At 36.5% G+C, this 12,583-nt stretch overlaps 1 protein-coding gene across 1 annotated transcript in view; it reads left to right on the plus strand.

Moving 5' to 3' along the window:
* The window catches only part of LOC111045453 (39S ribosomal protein L28, mitochondrial), a 35,761-nt gene extending 28,151 nt beyond the window's left edge, over positions 1–7,610 (plus strand). The window contains exon 8 of the mRNA XM_039422904.1: positions 7,471–7,610. Within this exon, the coding sequence (XP_039278838.1) occupies positions 7,471–7,546 (76 nt within the window). The 3' untranslated portion in view covers positions 7,547–7,610. The remainder of the gene's footprint in view (positions 1–7,470) is intronic.
* The last annotated feature ends 4,973 nt before the right edge of the window (positions 7,611–12,583 follow it).

Raw genomic sequence — 12,583 nt, forward strand, 5'->3', positions numbered from 1 at the left:
GAAAAGGCAGCACTCTACGAGCATTTCAAGCCCAAGTGAAGATTATGGGATGAATGATGATATAGTACAAACGTTTCTATTTGTGATGATTTCATGAATGGATCAATAGAGAGATGATGAATAGCTGAAATGAAACTTGAGAACGTATTCACTTCGTCATACTTTGCTTGAGAGAAAACAGAAAACTATCTGGCAGCCTAGTGGAGCTAGAAAAGGATAGCGATAACGGCTTTTTCGAATGTTAGACAAGGATAGCAACACCATGTTGAACAAATACTGCCATTATAACGTAGACCTCACTGTAGAGAGGATGAGAGAATCTTTGTCAGAAAAGTGATACGCATAAATCTAGTCTGACGTCACACACTCAGACTAGACATTCAGCACGCACTATATTATAGTGAGGTCCACGTTATAATGGCAGTGTTAGATTAGCAATGGTATTGCTATCCTTGTTTATCATTCAACGAAGCGGATAGCGCTATCTCTTTCTCACTTTGCTCTGTTGCCAGATCAATTTTTTACAATGTAGAAATATAATAATTAATTAACAAAATATTTTATCTTGATTATGAAAAATCATTATGAAATCTTTGAAAAATATAATTTTTCTACAACTGCGCGTAAAAAAAGAATTTACATACTCAATTCTCCTCGTAAAACAGCTTATTTCTGAGGAGAATCTACTTTTTCGCTTGCTAACCATCCGCGCAAACGCAGTAGATTTTCTTTACGCTCGGTAATCATTCGCGCATGCGCAGAAGAGTTTCTTCACGCTCGCTGATCAGCTGATGGTAAGCAGCTCGCCAAAAGGTCAGATCTTAACCTAAAAAGTCGGTAATTGTAACTCCGCCGATATAAATAATTTAACAGGTTTGGGCAGTTGTAGAAAAAATTTTGTATGTAATTCGCGCGTAATGCTTCTTTATCGCTCTTGCAAAATTATCACGCTCCGCTTCGCGTCGCGTGATAACTGTTTTGCGCGAGCGATAAAGTCGCGCATTACGCTCTTAATACATAAATAGCTATTATTGTTTGATAAAATACAATTGATCATTTTAAACGAGGATGAACCTTTAATATTACATTAATAAACATGTATCAGCTACCGTCTATAGAAGGAATTGACAAGACAGAGGATCGGCAACGTTTTTCTCCTATCTTTCTCCACTAACGTGGACCTTACTGTAGCTGGAGTTAGGACTTCTAAGTCCTCTCTACCTCTCAACCAATGCTAATGATTATCCGCCAATATCCCAATACAACCGGTTTCAGGTTCATATCTTCAATTCTGATTGAGATATTTCAAGAAATGTGCACGATTCAATACATTTTTTGGGATATCTCAAGAAGTTATTGTGATATCTCAATAAAATTTTCACTCAAGCTGTTGTAAGATTCAAGTTATCAAGTCAGGACCAAATCAACGTCGGTTTGCTATCCTTGTATGTCATTAGATAAAGAAGATAGATAAAGTGAGGTCCACGTTATAATGGCAATGGAGAAAGATAGGAGAGCAACGTTGCCAATCCTCTGTCTTTTCAATTCCTTCTATAGACGGTAGCTGATACAGGTTTATTGATGTAATATTAACTGTTCATTCTCGTTCAAAATAATCAATTATATTTTATTAAGCTAGAAATTATATTTCTCAATAATTTCATAATTAAGATGAAATATTTTGTTAATGAATTATTAATTGTACATTGTTAAAAGACGATCTGGCAACAGAGCAAAGCGAGAAAGAGATAGCGCTATCCGCTTTGTTGAATGATAGACAAGGATAGCAATACCATTGCTAATCAAACACTTCCATTATAACGTGGACCTCAATTATAGATAGATTTCTCTCTCGATCCATGAGCAGATACCGAGTGTTTCAAAAAGAATGACCCAATTTTAAACAGTTATATTTATTTAACCCTTTCTTTCCCAAGGATATAAGGAACCATTAAAAAAATTTTTTTACAACTTTATTCGATGTAAATAAGCATAAATTATCTTTTTTTTTTCATTCTTAGTTTTCTGAAAAAAATTACAAACATGACTCATATTCGCATCATTGGGATTCTATAACTTGGAATGTAATCAATCACAAGTGAAAAGTTTCATTATTTATACTATAGCTTTATTAGATGTAATTCGACAGATATTGTATATTTGTTGTCAGTAAGTAATTAAAAAAGCTTTACTAGATTTGTCAGAAAGAACTAAAAAAAGGATTCAGTATTTTTTATTGATTGAGAATATGGTTTACCTGGTCCACTGATTATTTTGTATGAAAAGCCTCAAAGCAGCATCTATTCAGGTTTGAACACAAAAAACGTCACACTTGCTTCATTTTATCTGACTGTAATAGTCTATGCAATGTTTGCATCGCTGGCGTTCAGCTGTAGGAGTGTTCTAGTGGTCTCCAACGTTATGGAATCGCAGCTCATCTGAAGGTCTTGTTGGCAATGTGTATTTCCTTTTCTGTCGGATTGGTGGCTCAGCAATGGAAGGCCGGCCTCTCTTCTTTTGTTTCGGTTCAAGAAGACTGCAAGCAATTTGCATTTTGAACTTCGTCAGTGGCATGGGCTTACTGTTTGGTTCAATTATAGAAAAGTCTCGCCGATAGACAAGCCATGCATTCACTGCACACATGTCAAGCAAATGCATGACAATTCGCATGTAATATCGTTTTACCTTTATGTCAATTCTATACAGCTCGACTAACATGTCATGCAGATCTACACCTCCCATAGCTTCATTGTACTCTCTCACTATCGCAGGGCGTTGAACGGCAACCCTTTCTTTTCGTGCATTTGACCATCTGAAGACTTCATCAATGGGCTCTGCACCTACATAAGTAGATGCTAAACAAACTGTTTTATTATCAGCCCACTTACAAGCAATAATTTGGTTATCAGTGTCTAATCTCACATCCATACTCCCTCGGCCTTCCCCAAGAAGTTTCTTATCAGTTGTGAAAGGGCAGCGCCCAATTCTATCTGGACGAACAGTTCCTACTGCAAGGATTCCAATCTGTCTAAGCTGGCAGAGCAGTCAATGAGAATTGAACCAATTGTCGATGAAAACTTTGTAGTTCTTTCCCTTTGGCACAATATCCACCAGTCTAATGACAATATCACCACTGATGCCTAGATTAGTCTCTGCAACTGTTCCTTTGCCTACATATATTTCAAAGTCGTAAACGATACCACATTTAGATGCCAATGCAAAAACTTTAAAACCCCACTTGTGGGTTTTTTTTGGATTGTACTGCTTCATGCGAGATCTTCCCTTGAATGGTATGACTAACTCAACAATTGACACTTTGGCATCCAAAGAAACTTTTTTCATATTATTCCTGACAGCATCAAGAAAAGGCCGGATCTTGAACAATTTGTCATGGGCTGGATCATTACCATCTGGGAGATTGGTATTGTCATTCACATGAATGAAAGATCGGATAGTATCAAAACGGTTCCGGGACATAGTCTCAGCAATTAGAGCATACCGAGATCCCTCTGCCCAATACATACGGTAGCTTGGCATTCTTACTATGGATGTAATCATATGAATAGCTAGGTACTGCTTCATTTCTGATTCAGAAATACAAATACTGTTCCCTCTCTTCTGAACTCAGTATAGGTTGGTTGTTCTACTAAATTTGTTATGATATCATTATCATTATCAATGAATGTTCTGAAATATTCACCTGGCGACATTACATGGTCTGGTGGATTTGGAATGTCTATCTCTGTTTCTAGCTGAGGAAAAATATAATTTCTACTTACTTTTCTCCATCTTTTCACATCTCTTTCTCGTTGCCATTCATTTTGAGCTTTTTTTGACATGCGATTGAATAGAGGTAAATTCTCGTCAGGATACTCAGCATCAGGAAGCTCCAAATCGGCAGTAGGAAGCTCGAAATTGGTAGTAGGAAGCTCAAAATCAGCAGCAGAAAGCTCAACATTTTGATCAACTTCTAAAACTCTCTCAAATTCACTCAGTCTATGCTGGAGCACTTCTTCTGTGACAGTGTACTCATCTTCATCTCCTTCATATATTTCTTCAAGGCCCTCAATGTCTGATAGATCTCCTCTTAGAAGATGGTCGATATCAGGTCCACTGAGGTATTCATCCATGTTCTGCAACAACAGAAAACAGAATTCATGAATTGATAATAGAATTATAATGGAATTCCTCAATTTTATTTCATGTCAACTGCATCTTCACATAGAATCAATGTCAAAAGTGTAGAATTAGGACTTCAACAATAATACTTTAGTGATCTTGTAGCTGAATTTTGTGTGTAAATTTTTATCGTGAGAAATTTATTTTTCTGTTAAAAAATAATTTTCTCACATTAAGATTTTGCTAACTTGCGTCCGAGGAGACTCCAATTTTATGCAGGGTTGAGGTATTCTCACGGAGCTGTATTTCCGTTAGCGATGGAAAATACACGAGTATTAGGGAATATTTCAAACTTGCATTATTTTCCTTTCCCACGGAATTATGCTCGTCTCCACGTGGACCGTTGTCTCGTTGGTGGAAGGGGAACATAATTTGCGTGGAATAGTGCAGTTCCAATCAAGCCGCGGCCGAATTCACATTTAAAATCCAGAGGTAGCCTCGGGCCTCGAGGGCTCAAAATTAACGTGTGTGTTGAATTTGTTTCCTGTTTAAGTTTGTTAATATGTATTATTTTTCGCCGCGAGTCAAGTTGAAGTAGTTTATTGATTATTTGAAGTGAATATGTCAATGTTTGTTTAAATTAGTAAGTTATCCGGGAGTAATCAGTGTAGTGAAAATTTCTAAATAGTAATGAATTTATAAATTGATCGATTGTTAGTGCCATTATATTTTCTAGCTCATACTAAAGACCCTTGAATGACCGAGTCCCTAGTATCATAAATTTGTAATTGAGAAATGAGTAAAGTCCACGCTACCTTCGTGAACAGTTAGAATCCAGATAAGCAGTTAGCAAAATCTTACATGCAGTCATCTTGAATTTTTAGAATGTGCAATGAACCGATATGGATTATTTTTGTTATTGTCCAAATTTGAATTAGTTTAATTCATTTAATTAATAAAATTTTACAAGTTCAATAGAATGCTAAAGTTTGTTGTTTAATAAAGTCCCATGACTCGCCCTTTAGAATTTAGGGATCTCTTAATTCTACCCCCATTCTGGTTCGGTTACAAATTTATAAATAAATATCAAGTGCAAAGGGAGGAACATAAACACGATCTTCAACGTATCCTCACTGGAAAAATCACACGGTGTTATGTGAGGGGACCGTGGAGGCCAGGAATGCTTAGTCAAGTCTTGCGGTCCTGTGAGCCCTATCCAACGTTGAGGCAAGTTGGTGTTGAGGGAATGGCGTACATCCTTGTGCCAGTGTGGTGGTGCTCCATCTTGTTGAAAGATAAAGTTGTCCGAATTAGTTGAGGAAAGCCAATTTCGTATCATTGACAGATAAGATGCACCATCCACGTTGTTTTACTAAAAAAAGAAAGGTTCATAAACCTTGGTTTGTGAAACTGCCCAAAAACGTTCATTTAGGCGAATCTCGTTCATGCTCCACTGTTTCATGAGGGTTTTCAGTTTCCCATATTCAGGGTGATTATAAAAGGACTTTGCAACTTTGGAAGCACATAAATATTTATTGAAATTACGTACAGAATTGAGAAAGGTGTCATTTTGTACAAAACACTCCAATTTTGAGGTGTGGGTGTTATTTTGGTTGGATGTGACAGCCGTTGGTAATGCGACATACATCCCACCGGTAATCGATTTCTTGCCACACTCTTGTACCAGCATATCTGGCGTAACTGTGCAACTACAGCGATCTGAATGTGATCCAATTTCAGAGATCATTAAGATTACTTTTCTTATATGGGCTGCTTGATTCAAATAAAAACAATATAAAAAGTTTTAGTACCCTTTCATTAAAAACTTGAAATATTATTAATAAAAGGGTACTAAAAATGTTTATATTGTTTTTATTTATCATTAAGATTGTCTGGTATAGGTGGAACATAAACCTTATCCTTGATGAAACCCCACAGGAAGAATACCATTGGTGTTAAATCCGGTGAGCGAGGTGGCCATGCAATTGGCCCTGCACGGCCAATCCAGCGAAGTTGAAAGCAATTGTCTAGAAAATCCGAAACTTCTCCATGGAAATGAGGTGGTGCACCGTCATGCTGAACAAGATGAACAAGAGTGATCTTTTACTTTCAGCATGACGGTGTACCTTTCCTATCACTCACTCTAATATTGAGAGATTTCACCCTATTGTTTGAAACTATATTTTACATCCATTCTAAAAAGCAGTCATGTCAGATGCTCTGAAATTGATCAGTTTCGACCTGAAAACTCTGACACCAGACCTGAGCCAGCCAGATCACTTGATATTAATATTATTACTAGCAGGTAACCCGTGATCCGCAAGGGTCTATTTTGACAAACTGGAAACTTGACGTAATGAAATCTTGAAGAATTGAAAATAGGCCTTTAACTATCCCTGGTTAATTAAGAATCTAATATCGGGGCACCGAGCTTCGCTCGTTATTTTTATCCTATTATATTAAGTGAGCAATTTCTGTATTTATATATCTGGTTTTTTTATATCTGGTTATTTATGTTTAACGGATCTCAAAAACGGCTCTAACGATTTTCACGAAATTTGGAACATAGTAGGTTTATGATATAAAGATTCGATTGCACTAGGTCTCACCCTTGAGAAAACTCGCTGAACGACATTAAAAAGATAATTCATCCTTGGCTGAAATAGCTGTGGATAGTAAAAAAGTGAGTGTGTGAAAAATCAAAATATCGCATCCCCAAAATTCATAAGATGACGTATAGCCAGCTGTGAAATATAAACAGGATCTTTTTAGAGAATTGTGTTCTGTTTATCAATAAATAAGAATAACGAGCGAAGCTCGGTGCCCCGATATTTTATTGATAAACAGAACACAATTCTCTAAAATGATCCTGTTTATATTACACAGCTGGCTATACGTCATCTTATGAATTTCAAGGCCTGAGGCCTTACTATCCACAGCTGTTTCAGCCAAGGATGAGACCTAGTGCAATTGAATCTTTATATCATAAACCTACTATGTTCCCAATTTCGTGTAAATTGTTAGAGCCGTTTTCGAGATCCGTTAAACATAAATAACCAGATATAAATAAAAATAGCCAGATATAAAAATAACCAGATATAAAAATGACCAGATATATAAATACAGAAATTGCTCGCTCAATATAATAGGATATGCAACATTTCAAGTTAATCAGTCCAGTAGTTCAGATGGTATGATGCGTCAAACATAATTTTTCTATCCCGTACGTGTATAAATCAGTTCTTTCCTTTATCATAGTATAGATTACATCCTTGCAACTGTTTGTTTTTTAATGAAATTATAACCTGATGTCTATAACTAATTCAGTCTACTGTTATGTTTGTTTTGCAGTAAAGACGTAGAAGCCAAAGTGGAATCAAAAACATCATGGATAGACAAAATGAATCCATTCGCCAAAAAGAGTTGATAATTCGCAATAATTGTTTTAAGGTACCTTTAGCTTTTTGAAATAAAGTAGATTGTTTTCTATCCGTTTATCTATTCTCCTTGACCTGTTTCTATTTATTGCATTTGTTTGATTCAAATGTCACTCAATTACACAAATTTCGGTGCCTGTTTTATAGAATTTCAGGTATCCTTATAGCCTGGTTTTCACTAGTGGAGTTAGTGGTCTAGTAACTGGCATAATAACTATACCGAGCTAACTCTACTTACTTGGTCGAGTAACTGTTTTTACTACAATTGAGAATAGTAGGTAAAGTGTGTTGTCTAGTGAACAGAACCATAGAGAAACAATAACGTAAGTAGATATCCCATGGTATAGAGCTTTTATGTCGCAACTTTTACTGTTATCTCAAGCTGATAGTTCACGTAGTTCTTTCCCGCGAAGCTGTGTGACGCTGGTAGTCTCTCATACTGAGCCGGTCATACACTCTCACCCCAACAAATCAGTAAAAATCGACAGTAATCGGCTTGAGATACAGTAAAAGTTGCAACATAAACGCCCTATACCATGGGATATCTACTTACGCTATTGTTTCTCTATGACAGAACTAACCTTAAAATCTCAATACTTTTTAATAAATTAACATTAAAACACTTATTAACTCTTCAATAAATTGATATTTTATAATGAATAATAATACTTCTTAAACTTGATAGCATACGGCACGACTCTACTCTACTAGCTCCAGACTGTTTTCATTAGCATAGTAGTGGTAGAGTAGAGTGAGAAGCGGTGGTGGGGGAAGGCTAGTGGTAAAGTACTATCCAACTCCACTCTACTAAAAACTATTACTCTACCATGAACGTTTTCATTGGGATAGTTCACAAGATAGTTAGTACTTACTAACTCTACTAATGAAAACCAGGGTTAACTGATGAATCTACAGGAGAATGATGGAACTTATGAAAAGTTATGTGTTCAAATTTTTTCAAGCAGCATTACAATAAAAGAGTGGAGAACTTGCTCACTTCAAGATGGAGAAGCTATCAAAGACTTAGTGCCGGTTGCACAAAAGCTGGTTTAATTTTAACTGTGATTAATTCCAAGAGACCCAATCTGAGAGTCGTCTTTTTGATAAAGCATTTTCTGATTGTTTCTCGTAAAATTAATCACGGTTAAAATTTAACCGGCTTTTGTGCAACCGGGCCTTGGGGCTATTTTCCAATGTTGGCACTGAAGCTGTTGAACCTACCTTATACCATGGAGGAAACATAGCATGAGAAGATATCCCTTGGTATAGGTCGTTCATGTTCCAAATTTCAATTCGACTTTTGGCTAACTCAAGCCGTTTACTGTCGACTACTATCTATTATTACTGTGTTGTTGGGGTGAGAGTGTAAGGTGGGCCGTTCACCAGAACCATTTTCGTCCGAACTAGCATCGGCCGAAAGCGACCGAACGATCCCCCAACTAAGAAAGGAATAGATGCTCGTCCATTGCAACAGGCTCATACGGCCGTCTCCGGCCGATCAATTTTTCGATCCGAATTGAATGGGATTATCCGGCCGAACTAACTAGTCGAACTGATACAACAAAGTTCTCCTAACCTAAAATTGTTTCACAGTCTTGTTTGTTTTTCGAAGTTATTCTGTTTTATAAAGATGTAACTATGGACAATGAAAAGTTGATAAGTTTAGTTCAAGAGCATGTTCCATTGTGGGATATGCGAGATTATTATTATTAGCGTGTGGCTTTGAATGGTGGGGAGACCCAAAGGTAGTTCCACCTCGCCGTATATAGTCCAAAGTTCCCTAATGGGAAACCGGACACTAAGGTTATAGTCAGCACAATACTTTAAATTTACACTTTTCACTTCGTAATAGAGTTCATTTTGATGTTAAAAAGTCCAAACATATACAATACCAAAACATAACACAAAACCACTAAGCCAAATTTAGAAAATATTGAATTGAAAAAATATATTGGGATATGCGAGAAAAAAGATATCATCATTATGTTCAAAGGAATCTGTGAACAAAGATTGCTTAATAATGAATAACTAATTTAGTGATATTTGTTTATTCAATTTTCAAAATCGCAATATAATCATTGTTTATGAATAATTTAATAGTAGTTAATTCAATAATTGGCAACTACACTGACGTAAACGGTTACCAATGGACGACCATATTCGACCGAATTAACGGCCGGCAGATTTGTCCGATCCAACGGCTGAACGGATCGGTTGAATACGGCTCCAGTGGACGGTTACCCTGAGAACGTCACAGTATGAGAGACTACCAGCGTCACATAGCTTCACCAAAAATAACTACTAGGACTATCGGCTTGAGTTAACAGTGAAATTTGCAACATACACGCGATATACTATGGCATATCCTCTTTATGCTATCTTTTCTCTATGCTTATACCTTCTTTTTAATCCATTAAGGTAAAAATATATTGGAGCGGCAAAGATAGAGTGAATCAGGCAAGGTGTCTCAGACTTTTGAAATGATGCATGTGTCTATAGTGAGGTCCACGTTATAATGGCAGTGGAGAAAGATAGGAGAACAACGCTGTCTTGTCAATGCCTTCTATGGACGGTAGGATACACAGGTATAATGATGTAATATCAACTGTTCATTCTCGTTTAAAATAATCGATTATATTTTATTAAACAAGAAATTATATTTTTCAATAATTTCATAATGAATTTTCATGATTTAGATGAAATATTTTGTTAATTATTGATTCTACATTGTTAAAAGACGATCTGGAAGCAGAGCAAAGCGAGAGAGAGATAGCGCTATCCGCTTTGTTGAATGATAGACAAGGATAGCAATAAAATTGCTAATCAAACACTGCCATTATAACGTGGACCTTACTATAGGAGGAGACTTGGAATTGACATACTACGATGCAGAGCCGACAAGAGAAAGGACTTCTTCCCTATCTTTGCACTGCACCTGCCTGTTAAGCCCGGTCCAGACGCTGAAGTTTAGCTTCAGTCTTTTGCTCAAGCAAAAGTCGGAGCATGTAAGTCGTTGCGTCTTGACGGTAAAACGGATGGGTCTTCAAACTTAAGTCGTCAAACTTGGAAATCTGGTGTGGCGCACTCACACTACTTTCCTTGCCGTTATGAAAATTGAACACCTGACGCTAGTGTTCACGCGCATAAGAGTCTACTATTCAAAGATCTGAGCCAGCTGGTGACAGGACAATAACGCTGGAGATACACGATGTGTGCTATCTATTCATAGTGAATAATTTGATAGAATCAACCGTTGCCAACAGTTTGCAATTAAATAATCACATTTTCCCGAATTTCGAACCTATTTTCAATTTCAGGTGAAAATGTTACTGAACATTGATTGTAGAGATTCTCATGCTCAATCTTTTCCACTCGAATTTTTTTGTTTAAATTGTATCTGAAGCCTGATAATTGGGAATCTAAAATCAAACTTTACATAGATGAGGCGGAGCTCCTGAAATTTTTACAGATATGGGACTTGTGGCAGTTGATAGAACTTTCCAATAACTATTTTAGGTATAAATTTGATCAAAATCGTTGGAGCCGTTTTCGATAAAATCGCGAAAAACCCTGTTTTTGAAAACATTTTCGCCATTTTAGCCGCCATCTTGAATTGCATTTGATCGAAATTGTTCCTGTCGGATCCTTATAGGGGAAGGACCTTAAGTTCCAAATTTCAAGTCATTCCGTTAGTTGGGAGATGAGATATCGTGTACACAGACACACATACACTCATACAAACACACACATACAGACCAATACCTAAACACCACTTTTTGGACTCAGGGGACCTTGAAACGTATAGAAATTCAGAAATTGGGGTACCTTAATGTTTTTCGGAAAGCAATACTTTCCTTACCTATGATAATAGGGCAAGGAAAGTAAGATGTATCGGCCGGGAATCTTTTTCCATCAATCCGTCCGTCTTTTGCCTATCCACCAAAACCTAAATCGCGTAAAAATGGAGATAGAGAAATTGTGATTCCAGATTCGGACTCAGCGCCCTCAAATTAATAAAATGCCTCGCGTGTACATGAAAATAAGCAAGTTTTTTTTATCAATTGTATATAACGCCATTTAACCCTTTTTTCTTTTTTGTTTCTCATCATACTCTTAGAATTTGATGTTTATAGTTTGATTTACTATCATGATATATTAAGATGTACTTTATTGTTTATAAGAATACTATCTACAAAATTTCAATCCATTTACAATCACAGTGTCTCGAGATATAACATGTAAACAAAGCCATTCAACGATTAATAGTAATATTTTTGTCATCATGTTGTTAAATATAGCATTATCCAGTTGAATCAGCGAAAAAATACGATATAATTATTACTCATCTACCGGATATATGTCAACCGTGTACAATTCAAACTCAATGAACCATATCACAATTCATATTGAAGTGACACATAACCTCTAGCTACTTTGGACTGTTGTAAAAATTAGAATTGGAAACGTTTTGGGCGTAAGTTAGCCTGTAGTACTTTCCTGTAAGTTGTATGATTCTGAATGATTGAATAAATAAATGAACATTATCAAGAACTGAACTTGTGAGCACAAAAATAGGAAAACGGACGACATAAGATGGATGCGTGTGGACGCAATTTTACATCAGTCTTTTGCTTGAACCAAACGATCCGTCTTTTGCTTGAGCTGAAGACTGATGGCAAACTTGAGCGTCTGGACCCGGCTTTAGTACGAAGAACCTGCCGGGTAAGTTAATGCTTTGAGAAACCGAGTTGAGATGTAGCTGAAGAGAAATCCATTCTACTCAGTGAAAGAATACTTTGATGCTCACAAGGACAGTATAATTTGACCTGTCATCTTGCTCTTTGCGACGCCATCTCGCCAACTATTCAGTAAATTGGTCATATACCTATGTATAGTGAGGTCCATGTTATAATTGTGGACAAGTGTCTGATTAGCAATGGTACTGCTATCCTTATCTATCATTCCTTATCTATCATTCAACGAAGTACCCTTTATTATTAAAAAGCTTCCGTTTTTATAAATTTATT

Source organism: Nilaparvata lugens, chromosome 3 (assembly GCF_014356525.2).
Source record: "Nilaparvata lugens isolate BPH chromosome 3, ASM1435652v1, whole genome shotgun sequence".
Taxonomy (NCBI): Eukaryota; Metazoa; Arthropoda; class Insecta; order Hemiptera; family Delphacidae; genus Nilaparvata; species Nilaparvata lugens.